At 41.0% G+C, this 21,122-nt stretch overlaps 1 protein-coding gene across 2 annotated transcripts in view; it reads left to right on the forward strand.

Moving 5' to 3' along the window:
- RPS6KA3 (ribosomal protein S6 kinase A3) overlaps window positions 1-21,122 on the forward strand; it is a 466,291-nt gene that overhangs the window by 425,616 nt on the left and 19,553 nt on the right. For both annotated transcript variants that reach the window (XM_053706379.1, XM_053706380.1), the window contains one exon: window positions 14,893-15,033. In XM_053706379.1, the coding sequence (XP_053562354.1) occupies window positions 14,893-15,033 (141 nt within the window). The remainder of the gene's footprint in view (window positions 1-14,892; window positions 15,034-21,122) is intronic.

The following is a 21,122-nucleotide window of genomic DNA, read 5'->3' on the forward strand; positions in this document are numbered from 1 at the left end:
AGCACTTAAGCTAGCTAACGCATTTGTTTCTGATGCCGTCGTACATTTAACCAAACTTACGGCTAAGAACTCCCGATTCGCCATCCAAGCGCGCAGAGCGCTATGGCTTAAATCCTGGTCAGCTGACATGACTTCTAAATCTAAATTGCTTAATATTCCTTTAAAAGGGCAGACCTTATTCGGGCCCGGCTTGAAAGAAATTATCGCTGACATTACGGGAGGTAAGGGCCATGCTCTGCCTCAGGACAGGGCCAAATCAAAGGCCAAACAGTCTAATTTTCGTGCCTTTCGTAACCTCAAGGCAGGAGCAGCATCAACTTCCTCCGCTCCAAAACAGGAAGGAGCTGTTGCTCATTACAGACAGGGCTGGAAAACTAACCAGTCCTGGAACAAGGGCAAGCAGGCCAGAAAACCTGCTGCTGCCCCTAAGACAGCATGAAGAGAGGGCCCCCTATCCGGAAACGGATCTAGTGGGGGGCAGACTTTCTCTCTTCGCCCAGGCTTGGGCAAGAGATGTCCAGGATCCCTGGGCGTTGGAGATCATATATCAGGGATATCTTCTGGACTTCAAAGCTTCTCCTCCACAAGGGAGATTTCATCTTTCAAGGTTATCAGCAAACCAAATAAAGAAAGAGGCGTTTCTACGCTGTGTACAAGACCTGGGGGTGATCCACCCAGTTCCGCGGAACACGGGCAAGGATTCTATTCAAATCTGTGGTTCCCAAGAAAGAGGGAACCTTCAGACCAATCTTGGACTTAAAAATCCTAAACAAATTCCTAAGAGTTCCATCATTCAAAATGGAAACTATTCGAACCATCCTACCCATGATCCAAGAGGGTCAGTACATGACCACAGTGGACTTAAAGGATGCCTACCTTCACATACCGATTCACAAGGATCATTATCGGTACCTAAGATTTGCCTTCCTAGACAGACATTACCAGTTTGTAGCTCTTCCCTTCGGGTTAGCTACGGCTCCAAGAATCTTTACAAAGGTTCTGGGCTCACTTCTGGCGGTACTAAGACCGCGAGGCATAGCGGTGGCTCCGTACCTAGACAACATTCTGATACAAGCGTCAAGTTTTCAAACTGCCAAGTCTCATACAGAGATAGTTCTGGCATTTCTGAGGTCGCATGGGTGGAAGGTGAACGTGGATAAGAGTTCTCTATTACCACTCACAAGGGTTCCCTTCCTAGGGACTCTTATAGATTCTGTAGAGATGAAAATTTACCTGACGAAGGCCAGGTTATCAAAACTTCTAAATGCTTGCCGTGCCCTTCATTCCATTCCACACCCGTCAGTAGCTCAGTGCATGGAAGTAATCGGCTTAATGGTAGCGGCAATGGACATAGTACCATTTGCGCGCCTGCATCTCAGACCGCTGCAATTGTGCATGCTAAGTCAGTGGAATGGGGATTATTACTCAGATTTGTCCCCTCTACTAAATCTGGATCAAGAGACCAGAGATTCTCTTCTATGGTGGCTTTCTCTGCCCCACCTGTCCAAGGGGATGACTTTTCGCAGGCCAGATTGGACGATTGTAACAACAGACGCCAGCCTTCTAGGTGGGGCGCAGTCTGGAATTCCCTGAAGGCTCAGGGATCATGGACTCAGGAGGAGAAACTCCTCCCAATAAATATTCTGGAGTTAAGAGCAATATTCAATGCTCTTCTAGCTTGGCCTCAGTTAGCAACTCTGAGGTTCATCAGATTTCAGTCGGACAACATCACGACTGTGGCTTACATCAACCATCAAGGGGGAACCAGGAGATCCCTAGCGATGTTGGAAGTCTCAAAGATAATTCGCTGGGCAGAGTCTCACTCTTGCCACCTGTCAGCGATCTACATCCCAGGCGTGGAGAACTGGGAGGCGGATTTTCTAAGTCGCCAGACTTTTCATCCGGGGGAGTGGGAACTCCATCCGGAGGTCTTCGCTCAACTGATTCATCGTTGGGGCAAACCAGATCTGAATCTCATGGCGTCTCGCCAGAACGCCAAGCTTCCTTGTTACGGATCCAGGTCCAGGGACCCTGGAGCGGTGCTGATAGATGCTCTGACAGCCCCTTGGGTCTTCAACATGGCTTATGTGTTTCCACCATTTCCGATGCTTCCTCGACTGATTGCCAAGATCAAACAGGAGAGAGCATCGGTGATTCTGATAGCTCCTGCGTGGCCACGCAGGACCTGGTATGCAGACCTAGTGGACATGTCGTCCTGTCCACCATGGTCTCTGCCTCTGAGGCAGGACCTTCTAATTCAGGGTCCTTTCAACCATCCAAATCTAATTTCTCTGAGGCTGACTGCATGGAGATTGAACGCTTGATTCTATCAAAGCGTGGCTTCTCGGAGTCGGTTATTGATACCTTAATACAGGCTAGGAAACCTGTTACCAGAAGAATTTACCATAAGATATGGCGTAAATATTTATATTGGTGCGAATCCAAGAGTTACTCATGGAGTAAGGTTAGGATTCCTAGGATATTGTCTTTTCTACAAGAGGGTTTAGAAAAGGGCTTATCCACTAGTTCGTTAAAGGGACAGATTTCTGCTCTGTCTATTCTTCTACACAAACGTCTGGCAGAAGTTCCAGACGTTCAGGCTTTTTGTCAGGCTTTGGCTAGGATTAAGCCTGTGTTTAAGACTGTTGCTCCGCCGTGGAGCTTAAACTTAGTTCTTAACGTTCTACAAGGCGTTCCATTTGAACCCCTTCATTCCATTGATATCAAGCTGTTATCTTGGAAAGTTCTGTTTTTGATGGCTATTTCCTCGGCTCGAAGAGTCTCTGAGTTATCTGCCTTACATTGTGATTCTCCTTATCTGATTTTTCATTCAGACAAGGTAGTTCTGCGTACTAAACCTGGGTTCTTACCTAAGGTAGTTTCTAACAGGAATATCAATCAAGAGATTGTTGTTCCATCATTGCGTCCTAACCCTTCTTCAAAGAAGGAACGACTTTTGCATAATCTGGACGTAGTCCGTGCCCTGAAGTTCTATTTGCAGGCAACTAAAGATTTTCGTCAAACTTCTTCCCTGTTTGTCGTTTACTCTGGACAGAGGAGAGGTCAAAAGGCTTCGGCTACCTCTCTCTCCTTTTGGCTTCGTAGCATAATACGTTTAGCCTATGAGACTGCTGGACAGCAGCCTCCTGAAAGAATTACAGCTCATTCTACTAGAGCTGTGGCTTCCACCTGGGCCTTTAAAAATGAGGCCTCTGTTGAACAGATTTGCAAGGCTGCAACTTGGTCTTCACTTCACACTTTTTCAAAATTTTACAAATTTGACACTTTTGCTTCTTCGGAGGCTATTTTTGGGAGAAAGGTGCTTCAGGCAGTGATTCCTTCCGTTTAAAGTTCCTGCCTTGTCCCTCCCTTCATCTGTGTACTTTAGCTTTGGTATTGGTATCCCATAAGTAATGGATGACCCGTGGACTGACTACACTTAACAAGAGAAACATAATTTATGCTTACCTGATAAATTTATTTCTCTTGTAGTGTAGTCAGTCCACGGCCCGCCCTGTCTTTTAAGGCAGATCTAAATTTTAATTAAACTCCAGTCACCACTGCACCCTATGGTTTCTCCTTTCTCGTCTTGTTTCGGTCGAATGACTGGATATGACATGTGAGGGGAGGAGCTATATAGCAGCTCTGCTTGGGTGATCCTCTTGCAACTTCCTGTTGGGGAAGAGATATAATCCCATAAGTAATGGATGACCCGTGGACTGACTACACTACAAGAGAAATAAATTTATCAGGTATGCATAAATTATGTTTTTATGTAGGGCGGTCATCATTTTTTGTTCTTCTGGCACCTTTTCACCCTGATATTTCTTCTACTGTTCCTTGTTCCTCGGCAGAATGACTGGGGGATGAGGGGAGTGGGAGGAGTGTTTGGGCCTTTGGCTGGGGTGTCTTTGCCTTCTCCTAGTGGCCAGATTCTGAATTTCAAAAAGTAATAAATGCAGCTGTGGACTCTTTCCATCCGAAGAAAAGAAAATTATCAGGTAAGCATAATTTATGTTTTTGGACCGTTTAGTATCCCTGGGACCCTCTATGGCTAACGCCTTTTATATGTGATGCGGTAATGAACATCATTGATTGATGCCAAGAACATGTCTATGGCAGTTATTGTTAGGACCTTCTGGTTAAATCATGGTCAGCCTACATGGTTTAAAAAAATAGACTGTTGTCTCTTTCCTTCCAAGGGAAGAATCTATTTTATTCTGACTAATTATTAAGACTGTTACTGGTGGGAAAGGAGCTTTTTTTTCCCTCAGGACAAAAAATCCAAGGGAAAGCACAGACCATGTAATCTTTCTTTGCATCTTCTCAAAAGCCTGAGCCCCCTAATCTGGCCTAGATGCCTGGTTCTTCATAGGCAAAGAACAAGCAGTCCAACGCCAATACAAAATCTTCATGGCAGATTATATTCTGGTTTCAGCAGGACTTCTGGGTTAAAAATATCATATCCCAGGGTTACAGGATAGGCTTTCGCTCTGTCTCCTGTCCCTAAAAATCCTGACAAGGCGGCTACCTTTGTGCAATGTGTTCAGGATATATAGTACCTGTCTCTCAACAGGGTCAATGGTTTTACTCTAATCTGTTCATTGTCCCAAAGAAGGAAGGGACTTTCAGACCCATTTCAGATTTGAAAAGTCTAAACAAGTTTGTCAGGGTCCCCTCTTAAGATGTAACGATCGGCACAATTTTACTCTTAATCAAACCGGGTGAATTAATGTCTACTATAGACCTAAAGGATGCATACCTACACATCCCTATCCTCAATGATCACCATTAATAGTTTTCCTTTAATGTGTTTACATTTGCTTTTTTTACCAACTGCAGAGTAAAAAAATGTATGAAGATTAGCTTTTTAAGGTTTATTTGTGTATATTAAAGCTCTGATTTTGTGTTTTGAAGCCACAACCTATTAAATAGGTTGAGCTTGTAGGAATAATCACATCTCATTACTGTATCACATTGTGTACATATACATGTTTGTTTATCTTATATCTGTCCATAAAATAATCACCAGTACTTGGAGAGAACAATGGAAAATCAACATTTTATTACCTTATCTCTGCTATATCCCACTGGGAGTGTAATTTCTTCTGCTGGCTGTGTTTACAAAGCTTATCTATAGCTTGGACCTGCGGCCACAAACTTTCAGAATAGGTGGGGATACCACAGGCTAAATCAACTATTTCAAATCCCAATATGAGGGTAAAGGAGCTACTTGTAAACGATTTAATACACTCCAGCAGGTAAAGTGGATAATTGGAAACAAATTAAAGGGGAGAAAAATTGAGTAAACTGTCCCTTTAATGCATTCCTATCAGACTAATGTTTTAGCTTCTAAAGGTATCTGTCCTCCCTCTGTTCTATGCAGGAGAGTTCTTAAGTTTTTTGCTCTAGGATTTTATAGATTTTGTACACTCTACTGTGTCTGAAATGTTGGCGGCTAAGCCTCCTTCAAGTAAGGTCCGTTTCTGATAATCCCTAATTTATCTGATTAAAGGGGAAATTATACACCAAAATGAATATAGGCTATTTAAATAAAGCATTGATTATAGATAAAATTTGCATTTGACATGCATTACCTATTTTGCAGCTAACTCTCCTAAAATGGAAAAAATATGCAGGGTGTTTCACTGAATATGTATACTATGTGCGTGCTATACTCTAATCACTGAGCTATTGTTTTTTTCCCCCCTGTCTACAGCCACAAAGTTACGAACTGACATGCCTTGCTCACTGAAGTTATATTAGGTCTGCTGAGAAACTGTTTTATTTGTAAAATAAGAACAGTAAAGGAGATACACATAACTGCCTAAAACTATCCAGCTTTCTCTGTCTCCTTGTAGCACTGTGCAGCTCCTCACTCCCTCTCTCCCTCGCCTTATCGCACTAAACTTCTCACAGACACGTCTCTAAGAAACTATCTCCTTCTAGCCAGGATCATATTTCACTGAGAAGGGAGTGTAGCTCCCTGTAAGCTAATTTGTTACCTTGTAACCAACCGGTGCAGCAGAGGAGGCATAGCTGTCTGATTTTAGGCAAATTAGCTTCTACACAGAGGGAGCTAAACTTCTAACACACTTCTCAGTGAAATATGATCCTGACTAGAAGTAGATTGTTTTTCAGAGAAGTGTCTGTGCGAAGTTTAGTCTGGTGAGAGTGAGTAAGGAGCTGCACGGTGAGGAAATGGGAGACAGACAAAGCTGGAGAGTTTTAGGCAGTTCTGTGTATCTCTTACTGTTTTTATTTTACAAATAAAACATTTTCTCAACAGACCTTATAAAACTTGTTCAGTTAGTGACTTATTGGATGTAAGGGAGTTGGTTAGGGAGTGAGGGAAAAACAATAGCTCAGTGATTATAGTACGCAAGTATACATCTTCGATGAAAAACCCTGCATGGTTTTTCCCATTTTTAGGAGTTAGCTGCAAAATAGTTAATGAATGTCAATTGCAAATTTTATCTACACTTAATGTTTTTTTAAATAGCTTATATTAATTTTGGTGTTTAAATAGATCTGTTTGTTAAGCTGCATGTTTCAGACCCTTTTTTGTATGATTTCATATGAAAGCTTTTCAGCAAACGGTTTCCTTTTTTAGGCCAGCTATTAGTATTGCTTGTGTTGCTGCAACCTGTACTCTTTGTTGAAGTGATGCACCGAAATGGAAATTCTGGAACAAAACCGAACGCAGAAAATCCAGGATGCACAAAATTGAAAGTGATGATTTTACCAATGATTTACCAAAAATAACAGGCAAAAAAAAATAGCCAAAAATAGCCAGAAATGGAAAACGTTTCTGTGGCCGACATTTCGGTGCATCCCTACTTTGGTGTTATATCTTATCTGAGTAGTTTTCTGATGGATCTGCGGGTATAGAGCTTTGGAATCAGTTAAGACTTTGAAGGTCAACTAATGCTTTCATTTATGAGGCAGCTGTTGACATTATTAAGATTGTCAAAATTATGGCATCGGCAGTCCATTGTGGTTCAGTGGTCAACAGCCTAATAAGACATGGTTTCTCAGTCCTGTTTTTGTCCCTTCTTTTTAATTGAATAGTTTTGTTTGAGCCTGGATTAGATGCTATTTTTTCTACTGTTACTGGACCCTTTCTATCTCAGGACAAAAAGTCTAACAGTGAGATTAGGACTTCTAATCATTTTTATTCCTTTTGTCAATTTTAGAACCTAAAGTCCTCTTTCATTTAGAAACAGGGCTTCCTGACAGCCATATTCAAATTGGATCACGTCTAAGAAACCTGCCTTCGCTATTAAGTCAGCATGAAGGTATGACCTCCAGAATTTCTGTTGGGAGGTAGTTTACGCCTTTTTCAGGGAGTTTAGTTTCAACTGTTAAGATCCATGGGTTTTAAATTTAGTTTCCATCGTGATTTCATTATTCAGATAGAGCATACAATTTTTAAAAACTTTTCAATTTACAAGTACTGGAGCATTTGCCACTTGTTGGCTCTTTTGTAAAGAGGCTTCTATTGTTCAAATTTGTAGACTTTTGCTTGTTTTTTTTTTTTTTTTTTTGAAGTTTTATCACTTTTGATCTGGGTGCCTTTTCTGAAGCTGCTGTTAGGAAAGTTCTGCAGTGCTTAGTGCCTTAGTAGAAACGTCCTGCTTCAGGTGTATGTCCCTCTCTATTTTATAGTGATCTTGTGGACTTTACTTCTTGGGTATATATTCCACACATGACTCAAATCCAATAAAGAAAATTATGGTTACCTGATAAATTAATTTCTTTCATGATGGTAAGAGTCTGCAAGCTCCACCCTTCTTTTTTCAGGCAGCAGTACTTGTTTTGCACTTCTTTGCCCCGCTTTATTTTTCCTGCTTTTCTGTTTTCTTCTTAAACAGGAAGAGTCCACAGCTGCATTCATTACTTTTGGTAGTTCAGAACCTGGCCACCAGGAGCAGGCAAAGGCTTAAATACCTCCCCCACTTCCCTCATTCCCCGTCATTCTTTGCCTTTCATCACATGAGGTTGGCAAAGAAGTGTCAGAAGTTTAAATGGAGGGTAATACTCTTCGAAATGGGACTGGAGTTTTAAGTAATCCTGTCAGCGTCTCAGTGAGAGCATGGATGAAAGAGTCCGCAATCAGCGTTGACGAGTTTTGCTGCCTGCCTTTATTCACTCAAGTCCATGTCAGAAGCAAAGCTACTATCTGTCACACTTGAAGGACCGTGTCCTTGTTCCACGGTGTAGATTCTTGTAAGATGGTTTAATTTATTTCAATATGGGAATGTAATGTTAAAGAAAGAAGTTAGGGTCCCAGTGGGACTCCTTTTATCTTATGGAATCAAGGGTTAATATCTCCGGTGGGGGGTTATTGAACAGGGGGGACTCTAATCATGTTTGCTATGTGGTTTTGTCTGCTATTGTGTAGTGATACTTGCGCCCATGGCTATTCATACATAACGGCTTTATTTCATCAGTTTGCGTGGTCCGAGGGACTGGTGCGCTTTTTTTGGCTTACACGTTGCACCTCGTGACCGGGTGTGGTCACGTTGTCTTCCATTTCCGCACCTTGACCAAGTGGCGACGGAGAGAGTCTGTTTGTTAGTTGTCTGGTTCACAGGAGGTGGTGAGTGCCCCAGCCATTGGAGGTGTAAGGTGCCGTTGGTGTTTGTCCATAATTGACAATCTCCAAGTTATGGAGGATTCAGATTTTTTGGAGACAGATATCTCAGATTCGGAGTATATGTCTTGGGAAGAGTATGAAATGGCCAGGGTTATCCATGCCCATCAGTTATGTTCCGATTGCCAGTACTCTCTTCCCCCGAGTCAGGGAATTTAGAGTGTGTGGAGCCATCCGCCCCTGAGGATTCTATGTCCCAAGAGGCGCGTGTCCCAGAGCCTTTCTTTGTTAAGCAAGCAGGTGTCCCTAGGGCCATTACTCCTTCTCCAGAAGGCGACTTGTTTCCTCCAGAGGTTTTCTTATATGGACAACTGTAAAAAACAGAAACAGAGGCGCCACATGTGTAGATCAATAGATACCAAGACGTGAATCTGGACAAGACACAGGATACTCACAAACATGAAGGCACTCTCTTGTGCCTGTTAGAGGCAGGCTGGTAGTATCGTTTGTGAGTATCCTGTGTCTTGTCCAGATTCACGTCTTGGTATCTATTGATCTACACATGTGGCGCCTCTGTTTCTGTTTTTTACAGTTGTCCATATAAGAAAATTACATCACTTGTGAAGTGAAGACCGAGAGCTGCCTTTTCCACTTTCCCCTTTCTCAGACGGACTTATTTTGGGACTTTTTATTTGCACCGTTTATATTAGACACCTTCCAGTGTAACGTGTGTATTTTTACACATATACTTTTGTATTTTCATTTTTGTATTTACATATCATAATAAATAAGTTCATATTTGATTTCAACAATTTATGTATTAATTCTATAGTAATTTTTTATTTTAGTTTTGCTTTTATTAATTTTATATGGGTTTATTATTACATATTTACACTAGGGTCACCCACACCACCTGTTAAGTAAGCGCCTCCTATAGGTTATCTGTGACATACAGTCACAGAGTTTCCAGTTCGTAGTATTTATATTCCTCCAGAGGTTACAGCATGGTCCCGTATGGCCATATCTATGGCGCTGGCGCATTTTATATCTTAGTGAAGTGTTTTTAAGATACTCTCCGTGTTCTGTTAACCAGGGTTCGTCGGGCGCGGGATCACCTGAGTCAGTTAGACCTTCTGGGAAAGCTATGGCCTCTGATGCTTCAGGGGCTCCACCCTCTGGGCCGGAGTCGTCCATTGATCCGGAGGTGGAACATTTTGCCTTCCGTTATAGACTGGCGCATGTTCGTGTCCTACTAAGACATGTTTTGGTGGTGCTGGAGGATTCCAGTCCTACTGGGCCAAGGGATCTGCGGTGCTGGACGGCAGGCTGGGTTAGACGTGTAGGGATGAAGACAATCTAACGTATCCGTTTTTTCTTTTCTTTAAGTATCTGTTCCAGTTCTGAGCTTGGGAGGATGGGGCTTCTAATCGGCTGGTCTGGTTGGCGTTCCGTTTTTCTTGGGCGTTCACCTTCGGGTGCTGCCTTCATTTTATTTAAATCCGGATAGGATATATTTGATTTGTTTTAGGAAGCTCATGTCTACTATAATTTTCCATTTGGGAACTTATATTTTAACTTATACTTCTTTTGAAGCTGCGTGTTTTATATATCTGACTAAGTTATGATTATAGTTTGTTTTCAATGTTTGTTTGTTTTGGGGCTTTGATTTTTCTTGGACAGTTCAGGTGTTCCTTGTACCAGGCAGGTACTGGTCGGACGCTAGCTGCTGTTAGGGAACATGTCACCCACGTGGTGCCGGTTATCCTGTCATGTGTTGAATCGTTCACTTGTTGGAGTATTCGTTTGTTGTTTACTTTTCCATTAATTGAGGAGGTGTTTCATTTTCTTATATGTCAACTTGCTCCTCGTCCTCGATGTATAGAGTGTCGGAGGGATTGTATAGGTCCTCTGCCGTCCCTTATGTGGGGATCCGTCTATGACTCCTCGTGGGTCCTGGAAGTTTCTTTGGCCTCGGTTCTCCATTCCCAAGGGGTTTTGAAAGGTCGGGATGACCGTGGGACAGCTGGGGTACCAGTGTGGATAATGATTTTCGTTTCAATCTTGGTATTTTCCGGGTGTCTGTTTTTCTTGTTACCTAGTCGCAGGAACTCCTTGAGGTTGCGGGGATTGGTTCTCCCTTCTCGAGTAGTCTGGTCATCTGGATACAGGAGTTTGGGTATGTCTGTCTCCCCCCTTTTTTCAGTTTCTCGCCCGCTCTCATAAGTTGGAGTGCAGGGGTTGGTTTTCTTCCCTTTTTTTCCTTGGCAACCGCCTCTGCTCCACTTCTCAGAGGGATTTCTGGGGTTGTCTGTTATTTCTGGTACAGGTTTTTCTGGGAGGCTGATCCTTTGAGGATCTGTGACTTCCATCTAGGGGGCGTATTTCGCTCGCCGGTGTAGCCTAGTGGGTCGCCTAGTTGCCACATGGTTAATCCCGCTAATGTGGTATGTCTCCATTTTATGAAGACCTGTCTGGTAAACCCCAGGGTCCTTGGACTTGGAGTTGCCCTAGAACATCTAGGAGCTCTTGGTTTTTGGGGTTGCAAGGGGAGGATCCAGGGTTCTGCTCCACCTACGGGTGCGAATTGCCATCTCTGGGGCCTGTCTAGATGTCTTCTATGATATTGGTCTGAGTCTCTTGCGAGCATCCAATGTTCAAGGCCACGGGGGTGTGGAATGCTCTACCTAGAATGCCCTTCTCTGTATGAGGCAACTGAGTGGTTTCTCAGGACATACGGGCTGTCCCGGGTTTCGGGGGGTCTGGCCTAGAGCCATGTCTCTTGTCTGAGTTTTTAGGCTCCGGGTCGCTGCACTCGGTCCTGGGCGATTCCGTTTCAAGCTTTAGGGTTTAAAACGTGCGCTTTTCCCTTGGGAGGGTTGGTTTTATATCTCATGGGAGATTTGGTATCAGCCTGAAAGATTGCTACCTTCAGGTGGATCTGCGGGTGTCGCCAGGCATTAAGATGGACTCGAGGTTGTTTGTCCCATCTGAGCTGGTAGTACTGACCGTTGGGTTATTACTCAATGGTAGTGTTTTACCATTCCCTTTGGTCTCTTTGCCTTGCCTACGGCTGGGGAAGTGGTCCCCTTGGCTCTTGTCCTTTTGGGGAGGATTTGGAAGTATACAGTTTCAAAAGAAATAAGAAAATTAGGAGCGCTACAGCTGAAGGTGGGTGTGTCAGCAGGGAAAATATTATGTCAAATCCCAATAATAGGAAACAATATAAAACCAAAGTAAGATAAATGGCTAAGCCAAATTTATTTAAACATACAAAAATATGCACATAAAATAAAACCAGAGCAATAAATCAATTAAAAACGGACGTCTCCGTTATAAAAGTTGCCACCACATACAAAATATATTGACATAATATTTTCCCTGCTGACACACCCACCTTCAGCTGTAGCGCTCCTAATTTTCTTATTTCTTTTGAAACTGTATACTTCCAAATCCTCCCCAAAAGGACAAGAGCCAAGGGGACCACTTCCCCAGCCGTAGGCAAGGCAAAGAGACCAAAGGGAATGGTAAAACACTACCATTGAGTAATAACCCAATCGTCAGTACTACCAGCTCAGATGGGACAAACAACCTCGAGTCCATCTTAATGCCTGGCGACACCCGCAGATCCACCTGAAGGTAGCAATCTTTCAGGCTGATACCAAATCTCCCATGAGATATAAAACCAATCCTCCCAAGGGAAAAGCTTTTTAAATTTGGTTTTATATTGTTTCCTATTATTGGGATTTGGCATAATATTTTCCCTGCTGACACACCCACCTTCAGCTGTAGCGCTCCTAATTTTCTTATTTCTTTTGGTCTAATGTTTAACCTATTGTGAGGGACACTTAGGTTTTTTAGGAGTCTGGTGGCACACTCAGCGCACACTAATATTTGCTCTTTATCAAGTATACAGTTTCCATGGAGACCCTGTGGGTCCTTATTGTCTCGTTTGAGGATTCTTTTCTTCCCTCCTTGCGTGTGGGATGTCAGGGGGGCTAACTCTGGTACTAGTCTGTGCCCTATCTCCCTTTTTGTGAGTGTTCCTTCTTAGAGGAATTTGAACACGTAGAGCCAGTTGTAGTAGCTTTTTCTGTCTAGCAAGCGGAAGGTTTGCAGTTTGAAACTAGCGGTATCTACTTGCACCTGGTATATGCGATCGCAAACCTTATATCGTGGCAGTTGCTAGTAATTGGTCTGAGTGGTTCTCCAATGGGTTGGGGGGGTTCTCGGGTGTTCCTTTCTCAACTGGTTGCATTGCTGCTGGTGTTGGATATCACTAAGGGCTAGATTCCTGGCGGGAGTTTCAGTCGATAATTCGGCACTCTCTGCAGGATGGAGTATCTTGAAGATTTAGGGTCAGCTTGCTGCCCTGGATCTGGAACTCGCGAGTTCTGTCAGTTGTGTTCTGTGTTCACAGTGAGCTCTTTTCTTTGGGACAGTTAGTTTTTCATCCTGTCGGTGGGCCCCGGGGTTTCCTTCGTTCCTGATATGGTTTTCTTACCTATATATGGCTAGTTTTAGCGGTTGTCTGCTAGAGTAGGGTTCAGTGGGGAGTTTGACTTCCTTGGAGCACCATTAGTTATATGGTGCTGTGTCAGAGGATCTGAGTTTGGATTTTGTTCTTCCTCTCGAGCGCTTTCTCATAGGTTGGGAGTGTCTCTTGGGAGAGGGACTTCTTAGAGAGTGTTTTCCTTGGCTGGTTGTCCTGTAACAACCTCCGTTTCGATTGTTTTCGGCCGGCCCTATCCGTTGGTCCTTTGGATCTCTTTTTGGGTTCTCCGATCTCCCCTTTGGGGGTAGGTGGTGGTGCCTTTCTTTTGAATAAGTTTGTGCGATTTGGGAGCTTTGCGGGGCTTGGCTCCTCAGAGGCATTGTGCTTAGTGGAATCTAAGGATTTTGAGTGGTCTCCAGCACGTCATGCCGGTTGTTTAACTGATGGGCAGTAATTTTTTCAGTTTTTTTATGGGTAATTTCAGACTTTGGTGCCCTTCGAAGGAGCCGCCTTCTGTACCCGCCTTTCGTTTGCATTCAGTGTCCTCTATAGCTTGGCTATTTATTTTCCCAAAAGTAATGAATGCAGCTGTGGACTCTTCCCGTTTAAGAAGAAAAACTTAAATTATGCTTACCTGATAAAAAAATTTCTTCTGACGGGAAGAGTCCACAGCTCCCCGCCCGCATTTATCGATGTGGCGGCTGTGATTTAATTTCTTCTTCTGGCACCTTTTCACCCTGATATTTCTCCTACTGTTTCTTATTCCCTTGGCAGAATGAGTGGGGGAGGTATCTAAGCCTTTGGCTGGGGTGTCTTTGCCTCCTCCTGGTGGCCTGGTTCTGAATTCCCAAAAGTAATGAATGCAGCTGTGGACTCTTCCCGTCAGAAGAAAAGAAAATTATCAGGTAAGCATAATTTAAGTTTTTTTCTTATCTCTTGGCTATTTGTATGACTTAGGATCATGGGAAGTGAGAGGGATTTTAAGCTCTGGTGTTTTAGAGTATCTTTTGCCTCATAGTAGTCAGGAAGGGAATTCCCACAAGTGATGACTGGTGAACTCTCGCCATCATAAAATAAATCGGGTAAGCATAAATGTATGATAGGGAAGCCCTTGTGTTTATAGAGAGTGATAAAATATCTGTTTTCCAAGCAAACTCAGCTCATTTTAAGTTGTGGCTTCAAAAAGGGAAAAATAGCTTTTCCATATACAAAAATTAACCTAAAGTAACAATTTTAATGCTTTAGTATAACAAACTATTGGAAACACTTTAAAGCGACCGTAAATAAAGTTTTCTTCAAGACGTGTTGAAATGTATGCATTGCCTTGAGTATGGTTGTAGTCGATATATATATATATATATATATATATATATATATATATATATATATATATATATATATATGCACAGTTTATACCGATTCACTGTAATTCAATGATGTGAAAGGATTCCCCTCTAGTGACGTATCGCTTATGTGCTTTTGATAATAGAATTTCTGTAAACCCCCCTTCTGTATGCCCCTTCCCATTTTAGAATTCACACTGTTGGGGGCCGGCTCCTTTGACATTATGTAGGAAATTTAAAAGATTAGTTTAAAAGTAAAAAAATTAATTATCATTTAAAATATTTAGGAGTATTTAGGTTATAAAATGTAAGTCAGATATCTTATGTTTAACATCGCTGTAAAGGTAAACCCATACTGTACAGTGTCTTTTTAATTTACTCATCTAGGTACTTTCAGTTTTTGATTGTAAATGCAAATCACAAATAAAATGGTCATTTAATAATGTTTTTATTCTACCTAGGATTTGGTATCAAAGATGCTTCATGTGGATCCACAGCAAAGATTAACTGCTGCCCAGGTACTAAAGCATCCCTGGATAGTACACTGTGACCAGCTGCCTCAGTACCAACTGAATAGACAGGATGCTCCACATTTAGTAAAGGTATGGTAAACATATAAAATAAGAAGATTTTGTTTGTTTTCTACAGCTTTAAAATCACAAACTACAGTTTCATCTTCCATTGGAATGTTTGTTTTGTTAAATTATCTTGCAATCTTTTGACCATGACTCTTTTCAGAGTTGTTTTTTAGCTAATGTATATTCAAATAATTATTTTTGAGATGACAGGATATTCAGAAATAAATACAACTATATAAGTAACAACTCTCTGGATCATATTAATATGCTGGTGTTCAGTATGTGTCCTGTAAGAGGATTGTCCTGTTACAGTTGAGAAACCTTTTAAGAGAATTGAGATATATATATATATATATATATATATATATATATATTATTTTTTTTTTATTATTATTTAAATCGGCTTTATTAAAAGTAATAAATTGATACAGTGCAGTAATATAAAGGTTTGCATTTACATATGTTTACATTTTGTATAATGTACATTGAGTGCAGCTGACATTTCTTTCATGTAATTGGCAAGAGTCCATGAGCTAGTGGCATATGGGATATACAATCCTACCAGGATTCCCAAACCTCAAAATGCTTATAAATACATCCCTCACCACACCCACAATTCAGTTTTACAAACTTTGCCTCCTATGGAGGTGGTGAAGTAAGTTTGTGCTAAGATTGCTACGTTGATATGCGCTTCTCAGCATTTTGAAGCCCGATTCCTCTCAGAGTACAGTGAATGTCAGAGGGATGTGAAGGGAGCATCACCTATTGAATGCAATGTTTTTCCTCACTGGAGATCTATTTCATAGGTTCTCTGTTATCGGTCGTAGAGATTCATCTCCTACCTCCCTTTTCAGATCGACGATATACTCTCATATTCCATTAGCTCTACTGATAACCGTATCAGTACTGGTTTGGCTATCTGCTATATGTGGATGGGTATCTTTTGGTAAGTAAGTTTTCATTACTTAAGACACTCTCAGCTATGGGTTGGCACTTTATGTATTTATATAAAGTTCTAAATATATGTTTTGTACTTATATTTGCCATGATTCAGGTTTCAGAATATTTCCTTTTGCCGACAGTCAGTTTCATATCTGGGAAATGCATTTTTTAGGAAAATTTATTTTTTACCTGGGGTATAGTCTTTTTTTTATATGACTGTCATTTTAAATTTCGCGGGCAGAATTAGGCTCACGAGGGTGCAAAATGCCAAAGTATATTGTGTCATTTCTGGCGCAAGAATTTCTTTGGCGCGAAGTTACGTTTCATGACGCAAATTCGTCATTTCCGGCGTCTTTGTCGACGTTGAGTCCTTTCACAAGGTTGCGTCTTCAATGACGCAAGTGTGTCATTTCCGGATGTTGTTAGCACCAAAAAATGTTCTCTGTTTGTTTGTGTGTCATACTTGGCGCCAAATATTTTCATTATTTTAAACCCCATTCCTATATGCCTCTTGCCTTTTTTCTCTATCAGAGGGCTATGCTGTTTGCATTTTTTTTTACCATTCCTGAAACTGCCATATAAGGAAATTGATAATTTTGCTTTATATGTTGTTTTTTTCTCTTACATTTGCAAGATGTCTCTATCTGATCCTGTCTCAGAATTCACTGTTGGAACCCTGCTGACTGATAACAGTTCTAACAAAGCTAAGTACATTTGTTGTAATCTTGTGGAGATTATATCTCCAGCTGTGGTTTGTATTAAATTGTCATGATAAACTTTTACATGCAGAGAATGTGTCCATCAGTAATAGTACATTGCCTGTTGCTGTTCCTTTAACATCTAATGTACAAGATATACCTGTGAATTTATTGCTGATTCTATTCAGAAGGCTTTGTCTGCCATCCTGCCTTCTAATAAATGTAAGGTCTTTTAAAACTTCTCATAAAGTTGATGAAATTTTAAATGACCGAAAAAATACTGAATTATCCTCCTCCTGATGAGGATCTATCTGATTCAGAAGATCCTTCCTCAGCGATTGACACTGACAAACTTTTTATTTAAAATGGTGTACATTCATTCTTTGTTAAAGAAGTGTTGATTATATTGGATATTGAGAAGACTAGTCCTCTTGATATTAAAACTAGTAAACGTTTAAATTCTGTTTATAAACCTCCTGTGGTTTTTCCAGTTCCTGATGCTATTTTGGATATGATTTCTAAGAAATGGAATAGGCCTGGTACTACTTTTATTCCTTCTTCAAGGTTTAAAAAATTGTATCTTTTGCCAGCAGTTACTTTAGAGTTTTGGGAAAAGATCCCCAAAGTTGATGGGGCTATCTCTACTCTTGATAATGTACTACTATTCCTACGGAAGATCTAGTAGATCCTTTAGATAGGAAACTTTTCTAAAGAAAGCCTATTTTTATTCAGGTCATCTCAGGCCTGCAATTTATTTTGCTGATGTTGCAGCTGCTTCAACCTTTTGGTTGGAATCTTTAGCGCAACAAGTATTGGATCATGATTTATCTAGCATTGTTAACTTGATTCAACATGCTAATAATTTTATTTGTGATGCCATTTTTTGATTTCATACAAATTGATGTTAAATCTATGTCTTTAGCTATTTTAGCTAGAAGAGTTTTGTGGCTTAAATCTTGGAATGCTGACATGACTTCTAAGTCCAGATTGCTATCTCTTTATTTCCAAGGTCATAAGTTATTTGGTTCTCAGTTGGATTCAATAATTTCAACTGTCACTGGGGGGAAGGGAGTTTTTTTGCCTCAGGGTTAAAGACCTAAGGGTAAATCTAAAGCTTCTAAACGTTTTTGTTCCTTTTGACAAAATAAGGAACAGAAACCTAATCCCTCCCCCAAGGAATCTGTTTCCAATTGGAAGCCTTCCTCAAATTGGAATAAATCCAAGCCATTTAAGAGATCAAAGCCAGCCCCCAAGTCTGCATGACAGTGCGATCCTCATTCCAGCTCAGCTGTTAGGGGGCAGATTAAGATTTTTCAAAGATGTTTGGACCAATTCGGTCCAAAATCAATGGATTCAGAGTATTGTCTCTCAGGGGTACAGAATAGGATTCAGAGTAAGACCGCCTGTGAGAAGATTTTTTTTTCTCTCACGCATCCCTGCAAACCCTGTAAAGGCTCAGGCTTTCCTGAAGTGTGTTTTAGACCTGGAGTTATCAGGGGTAATCATGCCAGTTCTTTTTCAAGAACAGGGTCTGGGGTATTATTCAAATGTATTCATTGTCCCAAAGAAGAAAATTCATTCAGACCAGTTTTGGATCTAAAAATTTTGAATCAATATGTAAGAGTACCAACTTTCAAAATGGTGACTATAAGGACTATTCTGCCTTTTGTTCAGCAAGGGCATTTATATGTCCACAATAGACTTGTCTTCATATTCCGATTCATCCAGATCACTATCAGTTCCTGAGATTCTCTTTTTCTAGACAAGCATTACCAATTTGTTGCTCTTCCTTTTGGCCTAGCGACAGCTCCAAGAATCTTTTCAAAGGTTCTCGGTGCCCTACTCTCTGTAATCAGAGAGCAGGGAACTGCGGTGTTTCCTTATGTGGACGATATCTTGGTACTTGCTCAGTCTTTACGTTCTGCAGAATCTCACACAAATCAACTAGTGTTGTTTCTTCAAAAACATGGTTGGAGGATCAATTTACAAAAAAGTTCTTTGATTCCTCAGACAAGGGTAACCTTTTTTAGGTTTCCAGATAGATTCAGTGTCCATGACTTTGTCTCTAATGGACAAGAGATGTTTGAAATTGGTTGCAGCCTGTCGGAACCTTCAGTCTCAGTTATTCCCTTTAGTTGCTACGTGCATGGAAGTTTTAGGTCTCATGACTGTAGCATCGGATGCGATCCCCTTTGCTCGTTTTCATATGAGACCTTTCCAGCATTGTATACTGAATCAATGGTGCAGGTATTATACAAAGATATCACAATTAATATCCTTAAATCCCAATGTTCGACTATCTCTGACTTGGTGGTTAGATCACCATTGTAGGTTCTAGGGGCCTCTTTCGTTCGTCCAACCTGGACTGTGATCACAACAGATGCGAGTCTTTCAGGTTGGGGAGCTGTTAAGGGATCTCTGACAGCACAAGGGGTTTGGAAATCTCGAGGCAAGATTACCAATGAATATTTTGGAACTCGGTGCGATACTCAGGGCACTTAAGTTTTGGCTTCTATTGAAGAGAGAACTGTTCATTTGTTTTCAGACAGACAATATCACATCTGTGGCATATGTCAATCATCAGAGTGGGACTCACAGTCCTCAAGCTATGAAGAAGTATCTTGGATACTTGTTTGGGCGGAATCCAGCTCCTGTCTAATTTCTGCGGTTCATATCCCAGGTATAGACAATTGGGAAGCGGATTATCTCAGTCGTCAGACTTTACATCCAGGAGAGTGGTCTCTCCATCCAAATGTGTTTTCTCAAATTGTTCAGATGTGGGGTCTTTCAGAAATAGTTCTGATGGCATCTCTGATGGCATCTAAACAAGAAATTTTCCAAGGTACCTGTCCAGGTCCAGGGATCCTCGGGCAGAAGCAGTGTATGCATTGACACTTCCTTGGTGTTATCAACCTGCTTATATTTTCCCGCCTTTAGTTCTTCTTCCAAGAGTGATCTCCAAAATCATCATGGAGCAATCGTTTGTGTTGCTGGTGGCTCCAGCATGGCCTCACAGGTTTTGGTATGCGGATCTTGATCGGATGTCCAGTTGCCAACCTTGGCCACTTCCAATAAGACCAGACCTTCTGTCTCAAGGTTCATTTTTCCATCAGTATCTCAAATCATTAAATTTGAAGGTATGGAAATTGAACGCCTAGTGCTTAGTCATAGAGGTTTCTCTGATTCAGTGATTAATACTATGTACAGGCTCGCACATCTGTTTCTAGAAGGATATATCATCAAGTTTGGGAGACTTACATTTCATGGTGTTTCTCTCATAAATTCTCTTGGCATTCTTTTAGAATTCCTAGAATTTTACAGTTTCTTCAGGATGGTTTGGATAAGGGTTTGTCTGCAAATTCCTTGGAAGGACAAATCTCTGCTCTTTCTGTTTTATTCCTCGGAAAAATTGCTAAAGTTCCTGATATTCACTGTTTTGTACAAGCTTTGGTTTGTATCAAGCCTGTCATCAAATCAGTCTCTCCTCCTTGGAGTCTTAATTTGGTTTTGAAGGCTTTACAGGCTCCTCCATTTGAGCCTATGCATTCTGTGGACATTAAACTACTTTCTTGGAAAGTGTTGTTCCTTTTGGACATCTCTTCTACTAGAAGAGTTTCTGTATTATCTGCTCTCTCTTGTGATTCTCCTTTTCTGATTTTTCATCAGGAATAAGGCAGGTTTGCGGACTTCATTTAAATTCTTACCTAAGGTTGTGAATTCTAAAATTAATAGAGAAATTGTCCCTTCTTTGTGTTCTAATCCTAAGAATTCTTTGGAGAGATCTTTACATTCTTTGGATGTGGTGAGAGCTCTGAAATATTATGTTGAAGCTACTTAAGATTTCAGGAAGACTTCTAGTGTGTTATCTTTTCTGGTTCCAGGAAAGGTCAGAAGGATTCTGCCGTTTCTTTGGCATCATGGTTAAAGCTTTTGATTCATCAAGCTTATTTGGAGTCGGGTAAGTCCCGCCTCAGAGAATTACAGCTCATTCTACTAGAATGAAGCTTCAGTTGATCAGATTTGCAAAGCAGCAACTTGGTCTTCTTTGCATACATTTACTAAATTCTGCCATTTTGATGTATTTGCTTCTTCGGAAGCAGTTTTTGGTAGAAAAGTTCTTCAGGCAGCTGTTTCAGTTTGATTTTTCTGCTTATGATTTAAGTTTTTCCTTTTATTTATTAGAATAAACTTATATTTGGGTTGTGGATTAATTTTTTTCAGCAAATTTGCTGTTTTTATTTTTATCCCTCCCTCTCTAGTGACTCTTGCGTGGAGTTCCACTTCTTGGGTATTACTATCCCATACGTCACTAGCTCATGGACTCTTGCCATTTACATGAAAGAAAACATAATTTATGTAAGAACTTACCTGATATCCATGAGGCCCACCCCTTTTTTATGGTAGTTATAATTTTTTCTTTCATGTAATTAGCAAGAGTCCATGAGCTAGTGACGTATGGAATATACATTCCTA

Source organism: Bombina bombina, chromosome 3 (assembly GCF_027579735.1).
Source record: "Bombina bombina isolate aBomBom1 chromosome 3, aBomBom1.pri, whole genome shotgun sequence".
NCBI lineage: Eukaryota > Metazoa > Chordata > Amphibia > Anura > Bombinatoridae > Bombina > Bombina bombina.